At 49.3% G+C, this 27,181-nt stretch overlaps 9 protein-coding genes across 9 annotated transcripts; 3 read left to right on the top strand and 6 right to left on the bottom strand.

Moving 5' to 3' along the window:
- Nucleotides 1-3,391: 3,391 nt before the first annotated feature.
- On the bottom strand, nucleotides 3,392-5,008 carry BDV38DRAFT_86273 (putative protein kinase). The gene is made up of 5 exons (XM_032064061.1): nucleotides 4,642-5,008; nucleotides 4,242-4,588; nucleotides 3,872-4,182; nucleotides 3,655-3,823; nucleotides 3,392-3,608 (listed from the first exon to the last, which is right to left on the bottom strand). The coding sequence occupies exons 1-5, from the start codon at nucleotides 4,866-4,868 to the stop codon at nucleotides 3,412-3,414; spliced, it is 1,251 nt and encodes a 416-aa protein (XP_031913726.1). The 5' UTR covers nucleotides 4,869-5,008; the 3' UTR covers nucleotides 3,392-3,411.
- Nucleotides 5,009-5,829: 821 nt separating this feature from the next.
- BDV38DRAFT_282907 (putative serine dehydratase domain-containing protein) lies at nucleotides 5,830-7,332 on the bottom strand (the record flags this gene model as incomplete). Its single annotated transcript, XM_032059912.1, has 2 exons — nucleotides 5,830-6,996; nucleotides 7,135-7,332. 2 exons carry the CDS (start codon nucleotides 7,330-7,332, stop codon nucleotides 5,830-5,832), a joined length of 1,365 nt encoding a protein of 454 aa, XP_031913725.1.
- Nucleotides 7,333-8,020: 688 nt separating this feature from the next.
- Nucleotides 8,021-9,541, bottom strand: BDV38DRAFT_282906 (uncharacterized protein; the record flags this gene model as incomplete). Its single annotated transcript, XM_032059911.1, has 2 exons — nucleotides 8,021-9,424; nucleotides 9,482-9,541. 2 exons carry the CDS (start codon nucleotides 9,539-9,541, stop codon nucleotides 8,021-8,023), a joined length of 1,464 nt encoding a protein of 487 aa, XP_031913724.1.
- An 828-nt stretch (nucleotides 9,542-10,369) lies between these two features.
- Nucleotides 10,370-11,422, top strand: BDV38DRAFT_86194 (uncharacterized protein). Its single transcript, XM_032064059.1, has 2 exons — nucleotides 10,370-11,239; nucleotides 11,374-11,422. Exon 1 carries the CDS (start codon nucleotides 10,458-10,460, stop codon nucleotides 10,926-10,928), a length of 471 nt encoding a protein of 156 aa, XP_031913723.1. The 5' UTR covers nucleotides 10,370-10,457; the 3' UTR covers nucleotides 10,929-11,239; nucleotides 11,374-11,422.
- Nucleotides 11,423-15,439, top strand: BDV38DRAFT_86195 (glutamine amidotransferase subunit DUG2). Its single transcript, XM_032064060.1, has 6 exons — nucleotides 11,423-12,018; nucleotides 12,080-12,205; nucleotides 12,257-12,388; nucleotides 12,438-12,998; nucleotides 13,055-13,241; nucleotides 13,291-15,439. The coding sequence occupies exons 1-6, from the start codon at nucleotides 11,782-11,784 to the stop codon at nucleotides 14,991-14,993; spliced, it is 2,946 nt and encodes a 981-aa protein (XP_031913722.1). The 5' UTR covers nucleotides 11,423-11,781; the 3' UTR covers nucleotides 14,994-15,439.
- Nucleotides 15,440-15,603: 164 nt separating this feature from the next.
- Nucleotides 15,604-18,090, bottom strand: BDV38DRAFT_282904 (putative LaeA-like methyltransferase; the record flags this gene model as incomplete). The annotated part of the gene is made up of 5 exons (XM_032059910.1): nucleotides 15,604-15,932; nucleotides 16,953-17,378; nucleotides 17,439-17,707; nucleotides 17,789-17,899; nucleotides 17,960-18,090. The coding sequence occupies 5 exons, from the start codon at nucleotides 18,088-18,090 to the stop codon at nucleotides 15,604-15,606; spliced, it is 1,266 nt and encodes a 421-aa protein (XP_031913721.1).
- A 999-nt stretch (nucleotides 18,091-19,089) lies between these two features.
- Nucleotides 19,090-22,380, bottom strand: BDV38DRAFT_86107 (TAPT1 family protein). Its single transcript, XM_032064058.1, has one exon. It carries the CDS (start codon nucleotides 22,289-22,291, stop codon nucleotides 19,118-19,120), a length of 3,174 nt encoding a protein of 1,057 aa, XP_031913720.1. The 5' UTR covers nucleotides 22,292-22,380; the 3' UTR covers nucleotides 19,090-19,117.
- Nucleotides 22,381-22,850: 470 nt separating this feature from the next.
- On the top strand, nucleotides 22,851-23,430 carry BDV38DRAFT_246634 (uncharacterized protein). The gene has a single exon (XM_032054571.1). The coding sequence runs from the start codon at nucleotides 22,859-22,861 to the stop codon at nucleotides 23,102-23,104; it is 246 nt and encodes an 81-aa protein (XP_031913719.1). The 5' UTR covers nucleotides 22,851-22,858; the 3' UTR covers nucleotides 23,105-23,430.
- Nucleotides 23,431-24,924: 1,494 nt separating this feature from the next.
- On the bottom strand, nucleotides 24,925-26,965 carry BDV38DRAFT_282902 (uncharacterized protein; the record flags this gene model as incomplete). The annotated part of the gene is made up of 3 exons (XM_032059909.1): nucleotides 24,925-26,351; nucleotides 26,406-26,832; nucleotides 26,903-26,965. The coding sequence occupies 3 exons, from the start codon at nucleotides 26,963-26,965 to the stop codon at nucleotides 24,925-24,927; spliced, it is 1,917 nt and encodes a 638-aa protein (XP_031913718.1).
- Between the last annotated feature and the right edge of the window lie 216 nt (nucleotides 26,966-27,181).

Below are 27,181 nucleotides of genomic sequence, written 5' to 3'. Positions count from 1 at the left end.
ATTTTTCTTCTATAACGAAGGGTACCCCGGTCAACAGATAAACGCCCATTCTAAATCAGAACGCTATACACTCCGGGTTGTAGTACAGAAAAAAAAAAAAGGGACAAATAGATTATGAGCCGATGGGTGGCGCCGCTCGGTAAAGGGCGGTGGATAACCCCCACGAGTAAGCGGCGACGGGGAAGGACATCAATCTCCAAAGCTTCTACTGTGCCGGCTTTCCAGCGACCCTCCATCTGCCGAGGCTTCGCCCGCTCCCCCAGGGCATGCGCAAGAGGACGTTGTCTCTAACCCCAAAATCAGTCTGTTTCCGACCCACATCGCTGCACTGTTGACGCAGACGTCAAAATCTGGTGTTTAGCACAATCGCATCTCCGGCAAAAATTTGGAGTACACATTGCCGATATCGCTGTACACCCATAGCTTTTGCTAATCACTTTGTTACTTTTCCAAGTCAATGGTTACAATGCCTTGCAGGGCATTTGTCGGCCAAACCCGCCCACTGCTTTTTAGTTATTTGAAATGGATTGTTTGCGCCATTTCTTGTCACTCGCGTGGCTTTAATTTTTCTCGGTTTTTTATCTTTCTTTTTTAATTTTGCTTTCCCTTCAGCTCCTCAGTTCAATTGATATTTACTATCAACGCCTTCAGCTTACAATGAGGCAGTGTTGTTCTCATAGTCCTGTCATGATCATGGAGCAAGGGCACAATATGCAAGGAGTTGAAAAAGCTCCTAAAATTGCCAACCAATGGGGGTTTTGCTGATCTGCTGAAGACTGCTGTGGTTGGCTCATCGCAGATCCCTAACCCTAGAATCAATCCCCTTCTGCCGTATGGTCTCCACATACGGCCTCGAACCCATGAATTGTCCACCATCGGCCCGGGCTTCTCTGACTGCTTCCCCTTCTGGGAAGGTAATATTTATTACCTATCATGCTACCTCCTTGTCTGACCACCACCTCCCAGCCAACGGCGCTCTAGGCCCTTGTTACACGGTTTGAAAGAGCACCTGTTCGTCATACCGTTGATCATGGGGCCTTCAATTCTCCTTCTCGCCTGCATGGTAGCCATTGATACCATCCATGATTACTAGGAGAAGATCCCGGTCCTGCGACCTACAGCATTAAAACCGCTCTTTGTTGCGGTAATGGCTGAAACATTGCCCTTGTAGCTCGAAGGAGATACGGATATGGCGCACAGTGTTCAAGCACGCCTTTCAGGCCGCTCAAGGAATTCTCGACTCAATGATAACGCTGGGAAAGTTCATTGACAATGAATCTCACATAGAGAACTTGCATTAGTCGAGCGATCCGATTATAAATGAGTAGTATTAATGCTTACAATCTAAATCCGGATGGAAAGGTGCGACAGGGAGCTGTTACCTTTCAATAGATACATTAGCAACAATTGTCCGTGTTCCATGGGAAGAAACGTCACCGTGCATGTTAACAGCAGCAGGGTCTTCATAATACTATCAAATATAGATTCCCGGCGAGGTATCCCTGCCATCAGCATTGAGGGGTATTGTTTGATCAGTTCCCCGGTTTTGGCGGGCGGTAATCGCGCGTCAGAGTGGGATTTCTCAGTATCCTTGGTATATCGGCTGAGGCTGTCTTGTTCCCTAGGTCCGTCCAGGTGGAGGCTTAGGCGCTCGTAGTATGTTGCCATTTGGGGAGCATGTTCATCTTATTACGAGTCAATTAAGGTTGCGTGCAGGGATCTTATCTTCGATATCAATGAGTCAAAATTTGGCTGCGACTGGTTGTCCTAAATAAGTCCAGACAAAAGGACACCACTGATAGACACAGTATAGGAATAATTGGAATGACTGTGGAACTCATGCTCTATCAAGCAGTTGCATGAAGGGTCCAGGAATATGACACGAGAGTAGGTAATCCATTGTCGATGATCTGAAACAACCATACATGTACTGCTTACGCGAGTCTTATCAAGTATTCGCGTGAAGCATGTGCTCTCGTCCTTTCGTAGAGAAGAAAGCTTGTGATCTATTAGGTTGAGTCTAAGATTAATGGGCAGTAGGAAGCTTAGCGCTCCCTTTCCATATGTCCCACGCCATCAGCGGGTCATTATGCGTCCGTCTATTCCGTTAACATCTCAACCCACCATAACGGACTGTAGACGTACGAAGTAGTAGCACATAACTTCTCAAAAGCACCATACAAATTCTCTAAAGCTCTTCTTCATGTGGAAGGCTCTGAAGTAAGGAACAACAACGATACGACAACATGTTTGAAAGGCTAATCAGTTTGAAGGATTGCCCGGATGATTCCCACTCAATGACCCTACTTACACGTATGACATACAGAAACACCCTGATACGCCAGAACAATGATCACATAAGGACAGAACAAGCTCTGACTCAGTATGATTTCTCTGAGAGTGTATTAGCGTGAGGCGCTCAGGCTCCTGACCAGGGCCGCCGGAGTATAAACCCCCCCTCATTTCCTCTTCCTTTAGTTCCTCACAACCCGTTACGACGTCCCACACCGAGCCAGTGTGAGTTATGCTACTGCAGAAAACCTGCTAATAGACGCCTTCACTAGTAAACCATTCTCTGCTTATAAGAGAAGCCGCCGTCGATGGAGAAGAAACGCCTGCGGAAAAGACTACTTGAAGCACCGCATTTCCCGCTGGTCGCCACCGTTCACGATGCAGGCTGTATGGGTATATCTCAGGCCCCCCTTTCAATGGTGGCTATCGCATTAATCCAGGTGAAATGGGGGAGATTTGTCGGTCGCGGCATGTATATTTTCTTACCTTTCTTCCAGAAGCTGTTGATCGTCCGCTGTCTCATTTCGTACCTGGATTGAAATCGGATGGGCCACTGTGCACTGAGTGTGTATCTTATATGATTTTCCGATGTGATTAGCTGTGGACTATGATACCCGCAAAGTAATGATATAGTAAGAAGTCTGCCGGTTTATTACTTGGTTCAGGGAGGTAGGTCTCCTGTGAAAAAATTACCTACAAGGCTACCTACCTCGGACTACTAGCAAAGCAGCAAGAGGTGAATTGGGCTGGTGCTCGGGCGATATCTCAGAGGGTAAAAGGCCGTTTCTGTTCTCGCACGATGTTCTTCACAAGATTGAACTTAATAGCGCAGGCGCTTCGGCATCAGTGGAACTGATGGGAGGCGTCCAGTGCATGGTCGCCAGTCATCATTGCGAGCCCGTGGATTGGCGGGTCACGAGAAATTCGCACAACTGGAACGCATCGTCCCAAAGGCGGGGGATGAGTTCGTGCGGGCGCATGCCCGAACTAAACAATAAGAGCTGGAGCTCTCTCGCGCATGGCCATTTGATACGTCAGATCGTGGTACAGAAGAAACGCCTGAACAGTCAGGTTGCTTGAACGAAGAGATATCTATTTATTATACAGATAACCCCCTTCTCACTCATTCGCAGGTCTGGTTTGCGGAAGCCACGGATGGGAAAGTAGATCCTCCGCCGTCGTCCGGTCCTCAGGCCTCCAGTGCAGCATTTTAGATATAAGGTCTACAAATAGGGGTATTCCGCCGTCATCATCAATTTCTTTAGCCATGGAGAACAGGTCCTTTTTCCCGATGAGCTCGGGGAATTTGAATTGTCCTGTCAAATGAGTTAGCCTCGTCTATTTAGGACACAGCTAGCATACCTTTAGCGTCAAAATACCGAGATGTTTCTTTTCCCCGGCCGAGAAGATCAGGTGGAGGGGGCCCCAGGAGGGAAATGATCTGACCTAGATGGGCTTCGTCTGCAGAGCCTGAGCCGCGCGAGTCCGATGTTGTGTCGAAGGGCCCGCGGCCATAAAACAGGTCCCAAAGCTGATAGACCATTAGTGGCGATCGTGATTATGATAACGAGGTCTTTACCATAACTCCCAAGTTCCAAATGTCAACGCTGTAGCTCCACTCGCCCCCGAGACAAACTTCCGGGGCCCGATATCCCTCTGGCTGGATGGGGTGGCTGTTTGGGGGGCCGTCACCGCGCACGGCAAGCCCAAAGTCAGTTATTACCGATCTACCCAGTTCGCTGGGCGACAGCCCCCAGAAATTCCGGGATAGGTATATGTCCCGACCGTCCACCTGTTTCCGTGGAGAGGGATTGTTCATCTCATCTTGTGCGACCGAGTCCAGGATAGACGAGTTGCGTAGGGCCAGTAAGATATTATCGGACTTGAGATCTTATTTGTCCGTTAGCAGTGACCGATCCTAGGAGTGGATCGGTTGAATGACTAGCTACCTGTGTGAATAACGTGGCATTCGGTGTGGAGGTACCGTAGCCCTTCTAGTATGAGTTTAGATACCGGTTTCAAGACGTCGAGAGGGATGGTGTTTCCTTCGAAACGACGCTTCAGCATCCATAGTGGTTCACAAAGCGCATCAAAGACCATGCAAATATGAGTGCCGCCGGGGCTAGAGACGCGAAACGAGTCTACCAAGGTGGCGACAAGGTTGCGACCTGGATGCTGGGGGTTTACTTTGGTTATATGCTCAGTAATGCGCAGCTCCTTTTCCGCAGACTCTTGGGATGCATAATTGTTTGCGTTAACTTTGATGGCCACATATCGGGGCGGAAGCCATCGCCATCTATGACAGTGTGAGATAAGGCTTGAATATATTATCAGATAAGCTTCACATACTGATGGAGATCGCGTGCCAGCCATACTGTCGAACTTGTTCCCCAGCCTATTTTGGCGGCGATTTGGTATCGGTTGTTGAGTATCTCATAAAGACGTACAGGATAGAAGTGCTGAGGCTTATAATGGGGCGTGTGCTCTTCCTCAACCAGATCTGCCGTAGGGAGTAACTTCGCCGGGAGGGGGCAGGGTTTGCAGGGAACGGACTGAATAATTCTTCTAAGGTACATGTCTACTAAGAGATGAATAAGTTACTAGCTGCCCACCTGGGGTTGACTCTTGTTGTTGGTCGTGTTGAAAGCAGGGGAGGCGGGTTTATATAAGCGCAATGTGAGAGTCATGCACGGACCAACAAGCAACTTGTCAAGAAGGCCAGGAGAGAAAAAAGGCAGTGCCCTCACAATCGAGTTATCCCGAACACAATTTTACACCCTCTCGGCGTCAGCTCAATCAAAGGGATGGGTGTCCACCGCGAGAATTCTTCTGCAGCGAGATCTATAGGTCCTTAAACTATGAGACCCAATGGCGCGCTCCTACAGTGGACGGTGAACAGAGCCAGCGAGTTAAACACGCACATTTAGATACGCTGGAATTCAAGATAGAACATCTTATACCGAGTAGAGAGAGAGTCCTTTTATTGAATGAGCCGATACCTTTAATAAAGACCGGCGTCTCCTTTTTCAGTCGCGCGTCTAATCTAGTATACAATAGAATCATATACTCTATACCTTATAGATTTTAGATGAAAGGCCCATGGCTGGGAGAGATCCTTTACGTATTCTATGCGGCAGATCCAATGACAGATTAATCATTTATACGTACTATTCTTAGTATTACTTCAGTCTGATCGATGGCTGATATTTACCATTACAAGACATCGCCTGATGGCACATGAAAAATCAGACTCGTTGTAAACTACAGTTCCGATATGTTTTTTGAATCAAAACATGTATCGAAAACATGAGGCTTCACTAGCTCATGAAGCAACTAGTCTTTGGCTATTTCCTCCTACGGGCACGTATGGCGTGGTTGGGAGCTTGACGCGGCATTAGCATCCACTTCCTGGGCCTTCCGGGCCGTCTATTGGATAGGTATACCGGGATATACTACCAGTAGTCTGATAAACAGCTTCAGTGGCTGCTTCTTGGAAAAGTGTGCATTTCATCACGTCTCTTACAGTATAACGACATACTACCATCCCAGCCACCTCACCCAGACATCAACTATCTTTGTAGCATCAGGGTCACTACTCGAGTCGACCACCAAGTACCACGCGTACATCGCCCCCGTTATGCACGCATGATTGGGATATACCTTGACAGTCTGGCCAACACTCAGGGGGATCTTCTTCGCAACATCCTCCGATTCCCACCTCAGAATACTGTGCTCCTGACTGATCCGATCAATAAACAAACGATCCCCCTGCTGGGTGGCTGGCAAGCCCCAAGGTCCAACAACCCCCCATCCTTTATAACTCGGACAAGGCTCACGCCCCATACCCAAAGTGCCCACAGCGACCAGTGCCTCCGGATATTCACGCTCCCCATCGTTATAAACACTGCAAGTCTCAGCCACCACATACGCACCCACCTCATCAAAGAACCTCTCGCGCACACCCCCCGCATTCGTACTCATCTGCTGCATATCCAGCAACGGATAATTTCCCGCATGCAACTCAACCCTAACCCGTCCCTTGAACGACCCCGTATCCGGCTCCTTCAGGAACTTCCTCAGCTCCTCAAACTCAGCATCATCTCCCTCGGCCACAGACTCCGCAGCAACAACCTGCGGCGTCGCACCCACACTGACAACCAACTCCCTATCCACGGGCAAAGCCCCCGCATAAGAATCCAAAGCAAGTAAACAAGCCTCAACCTCCCCCCTCAAATGCCTGAGTGCATCCCCCCGATTCCGTCCCCCATAACTCAAACTACTATGTGAGTAAACCCCGACCAATCTGCCGGCTCCCGTCTTCTCCATCTTCCCCAATTTCGAAAACAAGCCCCCCTTATCCATCGCCTTCGGTGGCAATCCAGCCCGATGATACCCACAATCAACCTTAAGAAAAACCCCTGCCGCGAACCCCGCAATCCGGGCAAAGGTATCTAGAAACTTGATTTGGTCCGGGTGATCAATCATCACCGAGACACTGTCCGGCCCAAGTTCTGCCGCTGCATGGGCCAACCGGGAAACCTGGGATGGGACGAGTGGGATCCCATATACGATATTCACTTTGCGGCCTTCGGACTGGAACTCTTTCAACAAGGGAACCAGACTCTCAATTTCTAGGACTGTGGAGGCCACGAAATTGATTTCCGGTAATGATGTCCCGACTTGGAGACGGGATAGTTCGGTTGTCTTTGAGCATTGTTATCATTGTTTAGTTTGGGGGTTGGGTTTTGGGGTGGGGTTTGCTACGGGAGATTTTTTTTTTTTGTTTCTTGGGCAGGGGGTGGACTGGTTACAGGGAGTTTGATGTATGGTTATTGAACTTACTTTGTGGCTTTTGACGTGGGCTCGAAATCCTACGCCTAGGGTTTGGATTGTCTGGAGCATTGAGTTGCAGTGGCGTTTGATGATGGCTAGGTCTAGCACGGCGGCGGGCTTAGGGACTTCAGAGAGGGTTTTGTGCAGGTAGAATTGTTTGAGAGCGTCTTTTGGTGGGACGGGGCGTTGTGGGATCATGGTGTCCATTTTTGTGGTTACAATTGATTGTATGGTATGTAAGGGAAAGAAGGGATGGGAGGGACATGGATGTGTATCTTCATACGGGGTTTTATAGATATATTTATTGGAGGGGTGGTTGTTTTAGTCCATGGATGGTGTGGGGATCTTGTTTGCTCTGTTTGGTTGGTTGTGCTGCTGAGGATTGGGCGGATGATTGTTTTACCTGATTGTTGTACCTGGTTTATTTAAAGGGGTACTCATAGGGCTATCTTCTATGGACTATTGGAGATATACAGAATAATGGGATATTCTCGTTTTGACTTGTTTGTTTGAACTATTTCGAAAAACTTTTGGTGATGTATCGACATGCAATCTGTGTATGTCCAGATAGGAGAATCTATCGAAGAGAAACAAATACCCTCCGATCTAGAGTGTGGTTGAACTTATAGAGTATCATTCCAACGCCGTATGATGCAATCACTATATAACAGGTAGTCCCGGACTTGGTCCGGCATAAGAGAACTAGGAGAGATAGAAAGGAAATGATGAGAACGAAAAGGTCGACCGTAAAATAACTTCGTACTGGTATCCGTCGGTCATGTGCTGGTCTTTGCTAATGATTTGTCATAAGGGAATCAAGTAAAATATGTACAGTGGCGTATACAATAGCGGTCATATGCTGTCGTTGGGAGATATAAAATGGGATATTTCAAGTTCAAGCCGTAAACATAAGGCGCAACCTGCTGGATCGCTTCTTCTTCTCTTTGGGTTGCGCGTCCCGGTCTGAGTGGTGAGAGTGATGTGAATGGCGGGAGTCCGCCTTCGACGGAGCTCTGGAAGGAGCCCTAGATGGAGCTCGGGAGGGTGCCTTCGATGGTGCCTTGCTTGGGGCTCTCGACGGCGCCTTAGATGGGGCCCTAGATGGCGCTTTCGATGGAATACCGAAGAAGGACTTAGTCGGTGCCTTGGAAGCCACGTAAGACTCTGGCCTTTCGTCCACTCGGGTAGGCGCGCGAGATCTTGGGGGGCGTGAACGATGAGACCGGTGAGACGATGCCCTCGATTCTTCGTCATCGAACTTGAAACGAGGATCCCGCATCATGCGTGCAGTGGTAACATCGACGCCGGACATCATAGCAGCAGTTGGGGTGATGAATTCACCCTCGACAGAGGTGCCGATACTTTCATCAGCTGCATCGGCGACACCTCGTCGCCACATTTCAACACCGCTAAGGCATTCGGTGTTGATCTCTACCATGTCATCCATACCAACGGACTCACTCGGTCTAGGGCCGGGGCCGCGATCTGGTCCTCGACTGACTTCGTTACCATTGCCGGACATATGCTTGATGATTTTGTAACCACCAAACATGACAATTGTCGCAGTGAGGCCAACACCGGCGGCGATGAGAAACTGCGGGCTGGCAAGCAGTGCGAAAACAGCAGGGGCTGCCGATTTGAGTGACGAAAGAGCGGCCGGGGCCATCTTCGAGGCAATGTTACTAATCTCGGCTAGAGTGAGTGCAACTGCAGCCATGGCATCGGGATTCTTTTGAAGATGAGCAATCGTGGTTGTGGCACTGTGGTGCACACAGTTAGCTTCCTCTATGAGCCACTGTGCGCGGTTTACTAGACCGCTCAGTTCCGGGTCCTCAATCTTCTGAAGTTGGGTTTGTTGTGGCGGAGCCTTGGTCAATGAGTGAGGATTATAGTCGCCGTACGCCAGGTCCATGTCGATTTGTGCATCAGACTTTGAGCGACTAGTTGTTGGCCGAGCTTCGGGACCCCGCGTGACGATATCATGATGAGTGTGCCGACGGACCAGGTCCTGCGGTCGGTTATAGTAAGAGTCCGGGCGCGACGCAACGGAACCGCGGTCTTGCTCATATTCATAGTCGTCATCGTAGTACTGCCGAGCATGGTGACTGCGGCCAGAATGATGTCGCGAACGACTTCTGCGCGAAGAGGCGACGGAGGGCGCATCGTCAATGGTATAATTTTGTATAGCCCTCAGAGCTTCTCTTTCGGCGATGATAGCATTCCGCTCTGATTGGAACTGGGCCTTGCGGGCGCTATATGCATTCTTGGCGTGACTGAAAACACCAAACAATTGTTTGCTCTGCCAGAGAAAGCTGTTAGCAAATGTCGTATGAACCGCGGGGGGCATGACACCTACCGTACTCACTACCTTGCCGGACTTATCAATCACGGCAACGGTCTCGCCGAACGGGGCCATTATAATTGATGAGCAGTATACCACTGCTTAGTGGTTGAAATGATGATCAATGTCGAGGTCACGACCGACTTCCTAGTCAATCGCGATGTTGATCCGTCCACATCAAAAGTCCTAAAGGATGCTGATAAGCGATCGCTTATAAAGTGATAAGCGAATAGCCCCGAGACGAGCGGTGTACAGGGTAATGTAATCGAGTATATAAATATCGAAACTAAGCCCACTGGGTGGAGAATCGACCCGATCTTTTAAACTTTGAGAAAGAAAATTATCGTTCTAGGCCCGGTAAGGAAACAAACGAAAAGCAGCAGGGCTGAATGATGAGTTCATATAATAAAGAATGCGATGGCGAAATTTCTATGAACGAAGAGCTGTTGCCTGATGGAAACAGTTTCCGCTAGGCTGTGGTCAGGGATATGTACAATCAGACGGCGATTTCCGGAGAGTTAACAAGTATATTGGAAAGTCAAACGACCACACGACACGGAATCGCTTTGCATCGGAGAAAAAGGCCACGAAGGAGGTGTTCTGATAAGTCAAATAATTGGAAGGGAAAAATTGGTAGAGGGGAAAAAATGAGGGGGCTGGGTGGGTTGAAAAAGGACGAGATAGCGACTCAGGCGCCTAAAATGGGCACGAAGCAACGAACAGGATTAAACACCGCCAAAAGCGTTTACGGTTGGGTGTCGATGACGCTCAGTAACAAGGCAGCCGATTTTGGGGAAAATGCCTTGGGGAAATAGACTGTGAATGGCTGTTCGTATAGATTATGCCGCGACCAATCGGTGGGGTCAGTGTTTGCTGTCACCGCACACCCTGACAGCCCTATTGGTGTCCTTGTGGGGTGCCAATCGCCTCATGGAGATCCGTTGGGTAGAAGGAGAGGGGAAGACAATGTTTTCGTTGTCTGTACCTGATAATGAGGCAAATAGTACGGTGTCCGAGTGTTTGCTCGGCGATGACGCATCCTATTTTCCCTTCGGAAAGAATCCATCCAGTTCATTCAACTAGAATAGAAACGAGCCTAGTCAGGGGAAGAGAAAAACCCCATGACATGGAAGGCACATGTCCGAAACTTCAAAGGAATGGCGGTGATGCTGGCTGGTGTGATTGGTCAAGGCCATCACCGCCACTGTGGCTGGTGATGTACCGCCACACCCACAGGGAGATAGTACCATACCGTACCATACGCAGGTCTACAATTCTGGGCTGCAAATATTTGCCATGTACCCGGACTGACGCATCACGGTTTTTATATAGAACATCAAATCGGATCCAAGGAGAAGGGCTGTACGATATGACTCCACAAAGATTGGTGGTGCTACTGATAATGAGACCATTAGATAGCTGCCCAGAAGGTCGTACAGCCAACCCGCAATATGCAGCGTAACCCGATCAATGCTGCGCAATGATGTTCAGGGGCTCGAATCAGACTCACTCTTAGTCGAATTCTGTGGACCACACTGACGGATCGATTCCATGCCCTTGAAGATTAATCTGCAGCTTCCCACTGATCGCAACCGTGCCCGGTTTCAATAGGGACCCCGTTATCTCACATATAGGGCCAGTATGCCACCCTTTCGAACTTCCTCGACCATTAAATTTCTTCGTACCCTGTACCGCACATCTCACTGATGGTTTTTGAACCATGTCTTCAAGCAAGAATGACGCATTAATAGCTCGTTTACTCTGGGAACCCAGGTCAGTTTATTTTCCCGTATGGATCCACGGATTTGCTATCCTTTTCCAGGGTGGATGTAAGTTTCGGGGTAGAAATAGAGACGAATGATGGCTCAGAGAATTGAAGAAAGTTTTAACGTGTTGACCGACCGCAGGCAGGAGTGTTGTGGCAGATATCCATTCCGCGAGAGAAAAGGTAGGTAATAAGTTGTTGCTTGACGGTGTTGTTGTTCCCTGGTGCACCGCCACACTTCTGCGCATTTGCCATACATCACCGCCATTGAAATCACGACATTTGCTCCAGTCCCAAGACCTTACCATTTTGGGACAATTGACTCAACTTCCTTTCTGCTTTCCCATGCAATAATCTTTTCCACTTTGATGTACTAAAAATCTGCAAATTTTGTATATCCGTTTCTCTCTTTGCCGTATATCCTCCAATAGTACTGGCTTATACAAAGGAAGAGTGGTTGCAAGAGTGTCACGTGGAACCACTCCGTTGATCAGTTGATATCCGAATAGAATACATTGGCTGAGACTTCTTCGGCCATTGCGTGTCAGCGATGGACCACACAGTACTACATGAATCGGATAGCACGTCCGAAATTGATGAACAGACCAAGACCTGGGAATCTGATCCGCGTTCTTTAACTACGCACCTCACCGACGATGAAACGAATAACCCCAATGCGATGATTGAATGTGGCATCGGCCACCGTGTTCAGGCCAGTCGGTCTGTCCTAGCACTAGTCTTAGACGATGACTGCGTGTTTGCTGGTCTCCAGGGTGGAGACATTGTAGTATGTGGTGGAACGATTTTTCCTTACTCCATTGCAACTCTAATTGGCTTACGTCCGATAGGCATGGTCCCTCCAGACATACGAGCTCGTGCTTTCTGTGCATGCTCACCAGGAAAGCGTTCTAGATCTTCATCTCTCCGAGGACAAAGAGTTGCTTTTCTCTAGCGGCGGAGATTCAGTCGTCAATGTAATTTACCCTTTAACGCGATTTATGCAGAGTGAGGCTTAACATGCATAGGTGTGGTCGACGAGGACCTTTGATCGCTTATACTCGATTCACTCCCACCATGATGTAGGTGATATTTTCGCAGTTGCCTACTCGCCAAGCTTGAAGACTATCTACTGCGCTGGCCAGAACACCAGTATCCAGGTAAGTTCTCATCTGACTTCGCTTGAATGAGCCTTCTGACGTGGCCCAGTGGTGTGATATCTCACAAGCTGATGCGGCTGCCACACAATTGTCAGCGGCTCACCTTTCGAGAAGGACCCATAGGTTTTTTGATTCTCGGGGCCCTGATGGCACTCGTGCCCCGAGGCCGGACGCGGGAGCGGACGGAAGCCATTCGGTCACCCAGGGTGGTCAAGTTCTCACCTTTAAGCGTGATCACCACAGGATATTTTCCCACCATGGTTATGTATACACGATGCTCCTCGTGCGAGGGCTGGTTGAGTCGGCACCTTCTGAGGAAGTACTTATCACCGGTGCTGGAGATGGCGTTGTCAAACTTTGGCGTCTGGATCAAGACAAATCCAACGCGGCGCCATCCCAAATGGCAAAGCTGCAAAATGGTGACCCAGTACTCTCTATCGCGGTCGACGGGTCATTTCTGTACTGTGGCCTCGCAGGTGGCGCATTAAACATCTGGAACCTAGATTCTCATCAGCTCGTTAAACGCATCACTAGACACACCGGCGATCTGTGGGCGGTTGATATTATCCATGGAGTGGCCGTGTGTGGTGACTCAAATGGTATCGTTAAGGTACTAACTTTCTATCCAATACTCCAGAAACCGTAGCTAACCTGTTTCTCAATTAGAAATTTAACTCTCGATTTGAGGAGGTTGGCAGCTGGACCGCTCATGAGGGAACAATGCTCGCGTCGGCCGCTGGTCGGCACAAAGACCGATTTATTTATGCTTCAGGAGGAAACGACAACACTGTTGGTATCTGGGATCTGACAGACGTGTCCCTAAAGCAGAATGAATTACCTCCAATCAACAACGGTAAGGGATGATGCGATCCTGAATAAGCATTGTTGTTAACGATATACAGATGAAATGGTTAACTGCCTTGCCAAGTTTGTCGCTTTCAAGACTGTTTCAGCTAGCCCCAAATTTGCGGGTGAATGCAATCAAGGTGCAGCGTTTCTACGAAGACACTGCATTTACCTGAGAGCCAAGACGAAACTTCTCACCACCGGAAAAGACACGAACCCGATTGTCTACGCACGGTTCAATGCAACTTCCTCGGAGAAGATTGACAAAACTATTTTGTTCTACGGCCACTACGATGTCGTCGGGGCCGATGCCAACCTTACCAAGTGGAAAACAGATCCCTACCAGCTTACTTCGATGGATGGTTTCCTATACGGCCGCGGTGTATCCGACAACAAGGGCCCCATCTTGGCTGCTTTATACGCGGCTGCAGATCTTGCACGCCAAAAGGCGCTCCGATGCAATATTGCTTTCCTCATCGAAGGTGAGGAAGAATCGGGCTCCCAGGGCTTCCATGAAACTGTTCGACGACACAAGGAGCAGATTGGTTCGGTGGACTACATCCTACTTGCCAACAGTTACTGGCTGGATGACTACAACCCATGTTTGACCTATGGACAACGTGGTGTCGTCCATGCAAACCTAATTGTAACCAGCGACCACCCCGACCTTCATAGCGGTATTGATGGAAGCGCATTGTTGGATGAACCGCTGAAGGACCTTACCTTGCTGATCGGCACTCTGGTGGGACCTAAAGGCCGCATTAATCTCCCCGACTTCCGGGACCGCGTCTTGCCTCTCCCCGAGGCCGAGAAGCAGCGATATGCGGAGATCGCGCAGATTCTTCTGCAGCAACACCCCGAGATTACCGACCGCGATGCCTTGATTGACTCACTTATGCATCGGTGGAGGGAGCCAGCCCTTACCATCCACTCCATCGAGGTGCCGGGCAATAGCAAGAGCACGACAACAACCATCTCACGCCGGGCGAAAGCCAGTGTATCTATCCGTTTAGTGCCCAACCAGGAAGCAGACGATGTTGCAGCAAGTTTGACCATGTATGCACAGGAGCAATTTGATCTCCTAGAATCGCAAAACGACCTGACGGTTGAGATCACGGGTAAGTCCGATCCCTGGTTAGGTGATCCGGACAACGAGATGTTCGAGACTCTTGCGGAGGCTATCACAGCAGCCTGGACGCCAGACACGCAGGACCAGAAACATCAATATCCCCCAGTTCAGCGAAACCAACAAGACCGAACGGTCAGCAAGCTGTCCAAGCAGCCAGGTCCTCGACTTACTCGGAAAGATTCTTCGGATAGTCTTGCTTCCCATATTGATCGTATTATCATGTCATCGACCACATCTTCAGCAAGGAAGGCAGAGACGCGCCAACGCAGCTCTCTCAGCGTGGGTGTACCCACATCATCGACACTGACTAGCAAATCCAGCCCCGCAGTTGTGTCGGGTGGTTCCACCAGAGAAACATCTCCAGCGCCTCAGGGAGAAACGCCTCCCCCTCCCGAACCGGTACCCGGGCCGTCTGGCGTCCGTCCTATATATATCCGTGAGGGAGGATCTATTCCGACAATCCGTTTCCTAGAGAAGGAATTCTCGGCGCCGGCAGCCAATCTTCCCTGCGGGCAGGCGAGTGATAATGCGCACTTGTACAATGAGAGACTGCGCGTGCAGAACTTGTACAAGAGCCGGGAGATCTTCAGCTATGTGTTTTCGCGCCTACCGGAGAGGGAACGGAAGTGATCCACGAAGAGGTGTTTTGGGTGGGATAAGCAGAGTTAGAGCATAATACTTAATGGAGCCAAAGTCGACGTCACTTTTAGCTGCAAATTGGCGAAACGATCTTGTATTCCTCAATTTCTTTTCAACATTGGTGAGGGTATAATTAAATTGAATGTTCATTTGATAAGGACGGAAAATAGCCCTCGGATCTTTTTGTAGGATTGACTAGAAAGAAAACCATCCTCAATGAAGCGCCCTGCAGTTTATTATGAAGAGTAGAAGTGAGTAGACTACTAGAGGATATCACACGAACGTTCCACCACAATTTATTGACTCAGAGCCAGATAACTTCATTGCCAAAAAACGTTAGACATCATCTTTACGTTATTCTTCTTTTCTTTCACATTGGATATCAACCCAGAGTAGAGCTACTTTTACATCAGTCTATGCCATAATCTTTTCCAGAAAGTATAGTAAACAAGATGTATTATGATTCGATTAGTATTGAGCAAGAAAAAGATACGCTAGGACAAGAGCAATCGAAGTAGGGGATGAGGCCGGACATGTAACTGAACAATGTGTCCAGACCACCCAACCCTATGCCATCGTTCCAAATGTTATCCAGCATCATTTATGCTGTTGTCGTTGGCTGAGGTCTCCATGAGAGATTCATTTTCCTGAACCACGTCTTTTCCTCTGTCGTCAAGCTATCGCATTCCTCAGAAGCGCTGACCACCTCACCGTCGTAGCATTCCACATCATCTCCGTTAGTGAGAGTAACGCTGTCGGAATTATTATCCGCCTCCTCTTCCTCCTCTTCATCGTCCTCTTCACTGTCTTCCCGGTCGTCTACTGCCTCACCCTCACTATCTTTGTCAGCATCGTCATCGTCATCAGGATCTCTTTTCTCCTCAAGTTCTTCCTTTCCGCCTTCTTCACCATCTCCCTCCTCAGCCTCATCTACCCCACCGTCAGTAACACAACTCTCCCTACTGCCTCAGCCCTCTCAGAGAATCGATAGTCCATCCTTCCAACAGAAGCCCCATCCAAATTCATAGGAATACTCAAAAACCCTGACCTCCCCAACTTTAAAAAACCCCTCCTGCAGCCCACTCACCACATTAAAAACCACCTCCAAATCGCGTCCCAGGTGATGCTCCACTTCACAACCTGGCACGACCAACAAATCCTTAAGTGCTTCGATAGTCCCAGGGGATCCCCGTCACGGATGAAAGCCCCGATGTCCATCTCTGGGAGGGGAATAGCATTGGGAGAGAGGATGTGGCCCTATCACCTGGTTCATTTCCACAATGTCCAGGTTAAGGTCGTGAGGTAGTTGTTAATGTTGGACCAGAAGGGTGTGTGCCAGGTTGATTGTTCTGTGGCTGTTAATCGGATGGGTGGTGTTGTGGGGTATAAGTGAGTGTGGGACGTGGTGGGTGAGGCTGTCTGTAGGATTGAGGTAGCCTGGTTCTGGAGGAGTCTGAGGGGGGTGGGGATGGTATTAGAGGATGAAGATGGAGGATGTCCTGGAGGACTCCATTGTAGGCTGGTGTGATGTGGCCGTGATTGAGGGGGTCGGTGCAGTGGATTTGATAACCATGGTAGGTAGTGATGGTAGGGTATAGAGGGTGAAAAAGGAGAACGTATCTTAAACGTTCGAGAGGTGCAGCTGATTCCAGTGCTAGAAATGGTTCAACCAAGATGCATCATTGGTATGGTAGATCTGCGGGGTGGTGAGAAGAGGAAACGATATAAGTAATTGTGTAGCGAGAAAGGTCATGAAAATGTAGGATGTCATGATGTCGTGAAGAATCGTCAGCATTATGTGATTCAATCGTATATACATCAGTCTTATACATTAGTTATTAACCGCTGCATATATTAGTAACACAGGATAGAAAGAACAACCAAGGAGTCCAACCATATCTGACCCAGTATGCAACTCGTATCATCGTCAATGCAACGCTCAAAATCAACCTTTCAAAGGCTTCCTTCCAAGAACAACATGCAGATTCACCACCGGCAAAACATTCTGACAGCGACTCTCCAGCTCTTCTACTAACCGCTCGGTCCGTTCCACGGCATCTTTCTCGTCCGTTGCCTCTCCGGTCCCTAGCATCGACTTCGGTAGCAATGACCGCAAGACCTGGACCAGCCATGCCCGTGCGGAATTATGCAGATACGGCTTATCAATGGTATTATAAGACTGCCGGGATACATCCTCGAAACCCACTAGTTTGGCTAGCTTCTCGATCAGCACCGGCGCCGTCGGACATAGCCCTAGGTTCACCGCTGCTGACGCGACAGTCTCCTGCATGCGGAGAATGAATGGATCAGGCGATGATTCGGCGGTGGAGAACGCAGTCGTGTCGCAGTCATCCCATTGGAGGTAGCCTCCTGGTTCTGTGTGTACCCGTTAGTATGTTTAGCATGTTTAGGATATGGAAAAGGGAAGGAACGCACTGAGAAGCTCATATATGTTACGCATCGACTGAGGATAATCTTCTTCTTTAAGGGCACCGACGAGAAGCCGAAGATGTACTAAATCATATCGGCCTCTATGCTCTGGGGGAAACCGGTTGCGCATATCATAAGTGGAGAGGTGAAGTTCATGAGTGGGTGCAATATCCTTGTAGAATGGGTATTGGGCGGAGGAGATATCGAAGCCATGGAGATAGAGACGATTGGTAGGATGTGTTTTAAGGGCCGTGATGAGGGACGAGAGCCATATCCTTGGGTCTGTTAGCACGCCCTTGTACTTTTTTTTTTGGGAAGCCGAAGAAAGAAAAAGGGGGAGCACTGGGCACGCTTACCCGGTCCCCGTTGCAACGTCTGCTATAGTCGTGATATCCTCTACAGGGATGGCAGGATGAATGCATCGACCACCAATTAAGTCGACGAGAAAGTTATGTTGGGCATTGAGCCTGTGCCATTAGCTTTCACCAATAAGGATGAGGCAGGCAGCTGAGTTATGAACTACCTACCTGGCAGATTCTTTGGGACTGCGATTAAGCAGGTACACCTCGTCATCTGGAGAGACCGAGCCCTTACAGGCCAGGGTCTTCCTAAGTCGATGCCAAAGCCTTAACAACAAAGTGTGCACGAAGCCCACCATCATGAATGACTAGCTAAAATCCGAGGGAAAGAAACGACTGTGCTCACACTCAAAGATACCGGGGCCAATTCCTACATATAACGTCATGACCATCCCCTGCATTCTCCACATGTCAAGCCATGGGTAAGGCAGGCCAAAAACGTCAATAGCCATGCACAACCCTCAAAAGGGTAACGAAGGGGGAGAAAAAGGCCCCCTGACTCTATTTTCGAAGCCTAGACTAAGATGATCCTGAGTAAGTGGACTAAGACCACTCCAACCGTTGACCCAAGGTCTCGGAATGCGTACTAAAGGAAACACTATTTGGCACGAGGGATCCACTGACAGTAGCGTGGCTTTCCGGCTCGTGGGCTGAGTTTCCACAGCCAACGCTAGAAGAGCGAGTGGGGAGGCCATTGCTTGCTGCCAAGGTACTGGGCCGTCCTTCCTTCGGGATTCGGGGATTGAACATGATTCAGACTAGGACAGCAATCAGGCAATGTTGCATGGGGTTGCCTTGTGCTCTGATGGGTTTCATGCTTGTTGTCCATCCTAGCTTAGCGATTCCATGAGTACGTCAGGAGGAAAAGGGAAAGAGAAGAGGAAGGAGTATATACCCATTCACATATTTCATTGATTTATTTCGTCTTCCTGAGAAACGAGCGGCACGATGAGGAACTTCGAAAAAATTCAGGTTCGTTAGTCCCAAAGATGGAGCGAGCTACTGGTGGAGTCAGCACGGCAGTGAAAAAACAAAAAAAAAAAGTAGTAGTAGAAAATTCCCGAGGTTCAGGTTTAAGTGTAAAAGGCTCCACTTCGTCTCGAAGTTTGAATGACAATTTCCTTTTTCATGCTGTCGTTCCGGCCCAACGGACTGGAGCCACGTTCACTTGCAGACATGCATCCTCCATTACATACTCGCAGTCCAACAACAACAACGCGTGCACACACACACACACACACACACACACACTTATTCTACAATATGATTAGGTATCTACACGTAATCTAAGGTACAAAAGTAAAAAATTACAAGGTCATTATCGAATCACCAGATCCTCTTGGCCACCATCTCATACCGTCGAACATGGTCCATATTCAGCTCCTCCTTGGAATTCTTCTCCTTTTCTTCTTTGGCCTTCAGCCGTCGTAGTGCCTCAGGATCATCCGTGTAGATCCACCGTCGGTGGTCGTCATTGACTTCTACCACCCCCCACCCGCCAAACCGACGACTGCCCTCTACCGCATATTCTCGTGCGCGGGGTGGGCCACCGTTCTCATGAGACGATTGTTCCGTCTCCCGCTGTTTCATCGCTCGATAGCGGGAGCGAGCATAAGCCAACAACACCATTCCCAGTAGCAGTTTCACGATCAGTAACACCACATATCCCGTCAGAATGAGAACGACGGTGAAGATGTACACGGATTGCGCTGGGGATGGCATAGTATTCGCTAGGAGCTGCCTGAAAAAGGTGTTCAAATGGGCCGCAGATGCTGGCACGATCGTCCGCAGCGTCAGCGGCGGTGGGGACGGGAGTGGAGCGGGGACATAGTGGCTGTAGATTGAAGATAACGATGTCGACTCCACAGCCGTAGATGAGGGGTGTTGCGGCAGCAAAGCGGCCAGGAACATCTGATACGTTTGGACAGAAACCCGAAAGAATAGACATGACAACGGGATGACCGGCAGTCCCAACCGACGGGTTAGATTCTGATCTCCAAAGGCATTCGTATAATAGTCTTTTGTCAAAACGTCCAGGAAACGCTTGTAGATGGCGGGACGTGTGTTATTGAATTTGCCTATGTATGCGTGTTTGAGCCAGTCAACAAGCATCTCGGACCCCAATACGACCAGAAAAGGCCCGAGGACCTGGGCGAGAGTGGGGAGAAACGAATTCACATGACTGAAGGACGCAATGATGGATGAAGGCACAATCGTGAACGATTGCGGTAGGATCGACGACATCGTTCGTGGTGGCGTTGATAACGGTGTGCTATTGGTGCTCGTCGACTGGCTGCTAAAACTGGAGCCCAGGTTGCCAATGAAGTTGAATGCGCCCGTCTCCACGATATTGCGCGAAGCAATGATGATGAGCATAAGCCAAAGCTGAAAGCGCTCCACCACGTCTGCGCAAGTCAACTGAAACAAGTTTTCTTTCTCGAATTTCTTAAAGACAGTTGATTTAATCTCGACAAACTGATTCGACAGTAGCAAAGAGAGCAAAGCATTTGAGTATGAATTGACAGCCACATTCAGCGTCATGACCTGATAAAAAAGCGCCGTGGCATGTACCACCGTGTAGGCCAACGCCAACAGGAAGAGCCCGAAGGGCCGGAAGACTTTACTTCGTCCGTTCGGCCGGCGTTCCAAGGCCTCACGCGAGAAAAGACACTCCAGCACATCCTGTCCGATGGCTGCAAATAGCCGGTCGCTGATTTCCAACACGTTGTATATCACGTAAAGCTTTATGGCGGCCTGTCCTCGGATCCAGTGATACATCCGGCTCGCGTCAAAGTACATGAGAACCACGCATGTGGCGATCATTAGTAGACCTTTGAGAATATCTGCCTTGTCGTCAGGAAGCAGTGCGGACGGAATGGACTTTTGTCGACGGTGTTGATACTTGTGATGTATATCGGAGCGGCACCGCCTGCGCGCCTCCGTTGTTTTCGTTTTGGCATCTCGTTCAGTCCCAGCTGACTCTTGTCGCGGCCGGCCTTCAGCTTCTGAAGCCAGGCGCTGCTCGTGTGTTCCGTCCCCAGACACCTTGTTGCGCCTTCGCCATACTCTTCCCACGCCTTTAATGATAAAGCCGGACATGAACCGAAACTCGACGCCCAGATTGACCATCCAGGATTCTAGCAAAATATACAAAGCTTTCACAAAGCGAAGAGGAAGTATGGTAAAGGAATAAAGCCACGAGTCTAAGCAAGCCAGTATCCCAAACCACAAGACCTGCTCTAGCACTGGTGGAAGCATAAAAAAATTCATCAGCCGCTCAAGCTTTACGCGAGAGGACTCATACGGGAAGTCGCTGGCGGCTGAGGGATGAATGTACAAGGGGGAGGGTCGGCCCGATGCAAGTTCTAATTGCAGGTAGGTCGGAACAGATAAAGGAGGGAGGGGAATAGACGGCGGTATGGGTGAAGGTAGTGCAGAATCGGCCATTTGTGGTGTAGAATTCATGTGCTTAGAGTCTGATTCCCGACCTATGCTGGGACGTTCCTGCTTCGACCGGGATGCCCACGTTTGTGCAAGGCGCTCGTTACTAGGTAGCGTTTGTCGCCGAGCAGAGGTTGGGGTAGAAACAGCCCGTGAGCTTTGTGAGCGATGTCGAGTAGACGACGTGGGTGGTCTCGCCAAGCCTCCATCAAGAGTGAATTCTTTGTTTGTGCGGGATTTCGTGGCATGATCGGGTATTAACCTTACATCGTCCGTCAAATTCGTTTGTGAGTTTGGAGCATGCGTTTGGTCAGAAACAACCCTGCGACTTTGTTCGCTATCCGCAGCGCGATAAGGAATCGACTGAGGCGAGGACGTGAGCTCTTGTATCTTGACGGGAGATAGTTTCGGAACCCCCTCTCGATCCTTATCCTGGTTCCTGACTGGAGAGGCCTCTCCAGACCACTGGTTAAGAACAGTCGCAACCTCGGGTCCATCGATGATATCCACTAAAGAAGTCCTATGTGACGTAGTACCGTTGACAACATCAGGTCCCTGAGAATGCTCAAAGAGCATGCCAAAGGCCTGATCAGGTGGTGAGGAATACTGTACGTTTTTCTGGTCGCGGTTCGTAGTTCGCTGACTTGGAGATCGGTGATGGCCAGTGCTGTGTCCATTGCTCTGAGAGTCATTTTGGTGTGGTTCTGCAGAGACAACCGGAACTTCGAAGCCTTCATCTAGCAGATTCATCGGCGACGGTTGGAGCTGTCGGGATCTTCGGGACATTTTCTCCTGATCTTTAGTTTTTGCTACTGCCTCCGTTTGCCTCTGTCCGGTGCTCGGTGATACACTCTCTGAACGTGAGGACCCCGCAAAAACGTCCGTGTCCTGCTGCTTGCCGGACCCGTTGTGTAACCCGTCCATCATTCCGGCAAGGACAGAACTTTCCAGTCGAGGTATCGGAAAGTTGCAGGACTTGCGATCATCATCCGAGTCGACCGAAACTCGAGGAAACTCGTCTTGTTTAGGGGCGAGAGATGAGAGAAGGGGAGACACCATTGAAATGAGCGATCAGAGCAGACATGGGGTGATTGGCGAGCAGCTGAGCAACAACGTGGTGTCTCGTTTCGAGATTCAGGTAGGGATTGAAGCCATGCTGGTATTCAGGCCCTGGGTTTTGCCGTCAAGGTCGAAAATTAAGATGCAGAGATGAAGAAGAAGAAGAAGCGACGTTAGCATGTCCTCCGTTGTCGCTCCCCGTGATTGTGTCTGGTCGGTGAGGGTCGAGCCAAAAGGCGGTCAGAGGAAAGTGGATTCACTCCACTTCCATTTAATTATGGGCAGGTTGTTTGTTTATGCGGAGCGAAGCGAAGCATGCATGAAAAGGCAGCGAGGTCCTTTCATCATTCACGTTTCGTGCTTGGCGGTCTCAAGAGAATGTTCTTGGTTTGATATGTTTAAAAATCGAACATGCAAGTGTATCTATTCATTGATTTATTCTATCCGTCATGATTTTCGATAATTCTGGTCTGGCTTGGTTAGTATGACGCGAGAAATGGTGTCCCACATCGGGTCATAGTTCCGGTTTTCTACTTTGAAGACGTATTCGTGATCATAGTAAGTAGTATGGAAAAATGTAAGGGATATCAGAAAAAAAGGAGGAGACCAAGGTGGATCTTTTGGCTTGATCTTACCTTCCATCTGGTTCATCCATCAACGGGCTGCCTTCAGTTCAAAGGTGGTAAAGAAATAATACACATTATCAAAGCCGCAAAGATATCTAATAAGCGTCCCAAATCTCATTCCTCTGCCCTTTTCTCTTCCAACATGGCTTCAAGTACAGCATATCGGTGCAAGAAGCCGCCCTTGTGATGTCCTACAGTTCCGTCTGAGTGATGGCAGTTACAAGTTATACAAAGCTGCACCGAATAAGATCAAAACGCCCAGTGCAAAGCCCACGCCTTTGGTCTATCAACTTCCAGTCGAAATACTGCACTTGATACTTCTCAATCTCGACATACGCAGCATAGGGACGCTGCGTCAAGTGGACACGCGAGGAAGACAGTGGAATCACTACCGGCGTACTCCTTATGGAAGGCCCATGCCTCACACACGCTCTGTATCATCGACGCGGTCAAATGCTCTGCATATTTCTCTATAAAATGGCTTTTTGCAGAGTTCTGCCATCCATGGTGCCGGACATGTCCCCATTTTGGACCCTTTCTTTACTTACCTACACTCACGCGCTCATGCTACAAATGTAGTTACCTTCGACCAGAATACGAATTGGCGCGAGCAGCTGATATTTGCTTGCACTTCGGACTGAAACAGAGAGATATTAACTCACTCCCAAATGTCTACAACATTGAACCGCCCCGATACCGCTTGGCGGATATTACTCAAGCAAAAGCCCTGGGGATGCAGATTCATGGAAGTGTTAAGGAGATGAAGCGGGTATATAAGGGCCGCCTAAGGAGACGCGAAGAAAATTATCAACGTCGGGCTCAACAATGGAAAAGGAAACAGCGTCGAAGGATCCATGCCGGACACCCTAGACGGCGGTCTGCACCTACATCCCTGGTCGTAGACGAGGGACCTTCATGGAGAATGCAGGCAACAGTCGCATTCCCATACTGGGACTACCGAACACAGAAATTGGAGCCAGGTACCTACTGCCAGGCTTGCACTTATCACTGGGAGGAGGGCAAGGCGGATGATTGGAGACGTATGGAGACAATTTGGGATCTACATCCTCCCAGCAGAGAAGCCTATTACCGAACTTTTTTGGAGGCTGGTTTACCTCAGCATTTCCTGAATTGTCCAGCAGTGAGAGAAAACTATGACTTTCGAGTTAAGAAAGCGGAGGTACACCAGGCTAACAAGGATGGAACTGATTTCATCGTTCATCCCAAGGATAAACTCTGATATTGATACCAACATGGGGCATTTTTCCGCGCTCCAGGACATCCGAGACAGATTTAATTATGGGCATAGCTACCGTAAGACCTCCATGAAAAAGAATTGACCGAGAGTCTGAGAAGATAACGGAACGAACCACTGTGTGCAGGGAGTGAGCACAGCATGTAGTAAGCGCACCTTATATCAGTGTAATCCAAAGATTGAACATTTCATGGAGGGAGCCAAGGTAAACACCCAGTCTCTGTGAGGTCCCAAGTCACAGAAGAAAGGACTCCTTTGATTCAGAACTTGGGGTTTGTTTGTGTATCTAAGGACATGGGCATTCAAAGTCATGAATGTGTGATTGGGGAGCAACACCAATATGGCTGCAAGATGACGAAAAGCGACCGCTCATGGATCAAAAATATCAAAAATATGAATAATGCCCCATGTCAAGAAGGGCATTGAGTAAGAAAGTGGTCGTTGTGATCTTGATGACGCTCTGTTACAAATTTACATCGTACCCTTTTTTATGAATGCAACTTTTTAGCTATCATATCTTACCTCGTAGACCGTTCTATAGTACTATGTTCTGTACAGCAAAACACACACACATGCTTTAAAGTTCCTGGCACTAACAGTCATGTCTAGAGTATGACCAGTGGTACTAATATTATAAAAAATAATCTATACTCAATAATGCGTTGTTGCATAGACAATACATTACTAAATAATCTGAAGCCTAAAACTTATCAAAAGAGTAGGACTATTGCTAGCGGGTACATTCATCGTAACTAGATATAATCCTGTCTATAGTTCTGTGGTTGTGGCGGATACGACGGGTTGGAGTAGGCTTGTGCAGGTGGAGGTGCAGACCTGTTATCGTATTCGGCCGGGGACGCGAACGCACTCGGTCCTGCCTGTTGATATACGGGAGAATTTGATGTGAATTCCCTCGCAAAAGGTGCTGGGGAATTTCTGGAAGGGGGATTAAATGGTGCATAACCATCTGGTCCGGAGGGCCGCGGTGTTCCGCGAGGTGCGACATGCGAAAAGTTTCTCATTGCCGCCCCATCCACGGGGCTGAAACTGGGCTGGGGTCGCGCCGGAGGTTGACCGCCCGCACCGAACGATCGTGCAGGATAGCCAGCCAGTGGAGGTAGGGTTGGAGTGCCACTAGGACCGGGGGGTGAAAAGGTTCGAAGAGACCCGTTTTCCCCTAGGGACATACTTTGTCCTGGTGGCAGAGTTCGTGTCGGAGTCTTTGTTGAGCTATATGAATGGTATGGTGCAGTTAATGGGATATCGTGAGATGGGTATGTCTCATAGGGACTCTGAGTGTCGCCGGTGTCTCTAAAACCATGCGCAGAAGCTATATCACTTACTCCACCGACTGGGGGTGCAGGTGCGGGTCCTGGCGTGTTATTGAACCTTGGCATCGGTGTTTGAATCCGCGAAGCAGGCATAGGAATCTGAGTCGGGAGAGGAGGTACTGGCGGCGCTGGGGAGCTTTGGCGATCAAGAGGACTATATCCTGAGACTGCCGTACTTCCCGAGAGCGAAGTGGACGCGGAGTAGGCCGATGATTGGGTCATGGTTCGGCTGAGCGAGGGTTTGTCTTCAAACGCTGCCACGCTCGGAAGGGTTGGAGCCCGGTCCGGTGCGGTTGTCCCCGGACGTGATGAGTACGGTGGCACTGTGGTTTGTGTTGTGCTGCGCGAGAGAGTTGTGACAGTTGGCGCCTTGTCGTCACCACCGACAGTGGGCAAGGTGGGACTCGTATCCAAACCCATGTTGGGTTGGGTTGGTTTTCGCTCTTGTAACACCATGCCTTTGGCCAAAGCTTTGTTCACCTTCCGACGCACGATGCGAGTGAGCCGGGTTTTGATCTTCCGTCGACAGTAGGCTTTCAAGGAGCCATCTTGGGAAGGAATATGATGGAACAAAAAGATGAGGTATAAGATGATGGCGAGTGCCAGCTTTAGGATAGACAAAACCCAAATAATCAATGTAAAAAGCATGCCAAAGAGGACCAGGGCCCGCAGGTTGTTATTTTCGGCCAAGATCTTCACATTGTCAAAGAATTGGATGAACGAAGATGAATCATCTGTGTTGGGCGCATTCTCCCCACCGGGAAGCAGATCCATGCGCATGACCGAATACAACGTGATCGCATTGACGACTTGACGCGGCCCATCGGCAATAAGGACATTCATCCAGGCTAACCATCGAATTAGTATTCATCGGATTGCGAACCGGCAATGGTTGAACCTACTCTCAAAGGAGAAATATGCAAACAGCGCAACGTACTCCGCCCCCTTCCTACTTTTGGTGAGCTCGGCAAAGACGAGGAACCGCTTCCATCCATGGCCACTGGCCCATATACGAATACTTTGAAGGCGCACCGCGAGGGAATCCAAGTAGCTCTGCGAGATACTGCCGGAGCGAATGGCGCGAATAGCACGGATCCATCGTAAAACCAAGAGAACGAACGAGATGATAATACAGACGGCAAAAATCCAACGAGAGACGGTAAAAGGAATGGCAGGCTCGATTTGTCCGGCCCACTTCGAGAAAGCGAGTAGATTAACGGCAGTGAAGGTGTCAACCGCATATACCGCTATTGAGATCAAGAGGAAGACCCAAAGAAAGAAGTAAGAGAATGGCGATAGACAGGACTCTGATTTGAAGTCATTCAGATTCTAGGGAGTACATCAAGGTTAGCCAAGCAACATTAACCGGGGGGGGACTTCTCTACCCGGCAGAACGTACGATGTAGTCCCATTGTTCCTCCAGGGATACCGGGCCTTTTTCACGATCGCCGCAGCAAGGCATTTTGTATGTTCTCGGTCCTGCCGAGAAGCAAAACGATCGACTCTTCGAATGAGCCCAAGGAGGGGCAGCCAGTCACAGACAGGCAGGATGAACTTCGTCGGGCCAGCCGGGCGAAGTGAGAAATTGCAGCAGAGGCGATAACAGCGACCGAGGAAGTTGTGTTTCTTTTGTAGGGAGAGCCGATCCCAATAGCGAGTGACAAGAAGTGGATCGTGT

This window comes from Aspergillus pseudotamarii (genome assembly GCF_009193445.1).
Source record: "Aspergillus pseudotamarii strain CBS 117625 unplaced genomic scaffold BDV38scaffold_26, whole genome shotgun sequence".
Taxonomy (NCBI): Eukaryota; Fungi; Ascomycota; class Eurotiomycetes; order Eurotiales; family Aspergillaceae; genus Aspergillus; species Aspergillus pseudotamarii.
The sequence above is the reverse complement of the archived record's forward strand: the minus strand, read 5'-3'. Positions and strand labels throughout refer to the sequence as shown.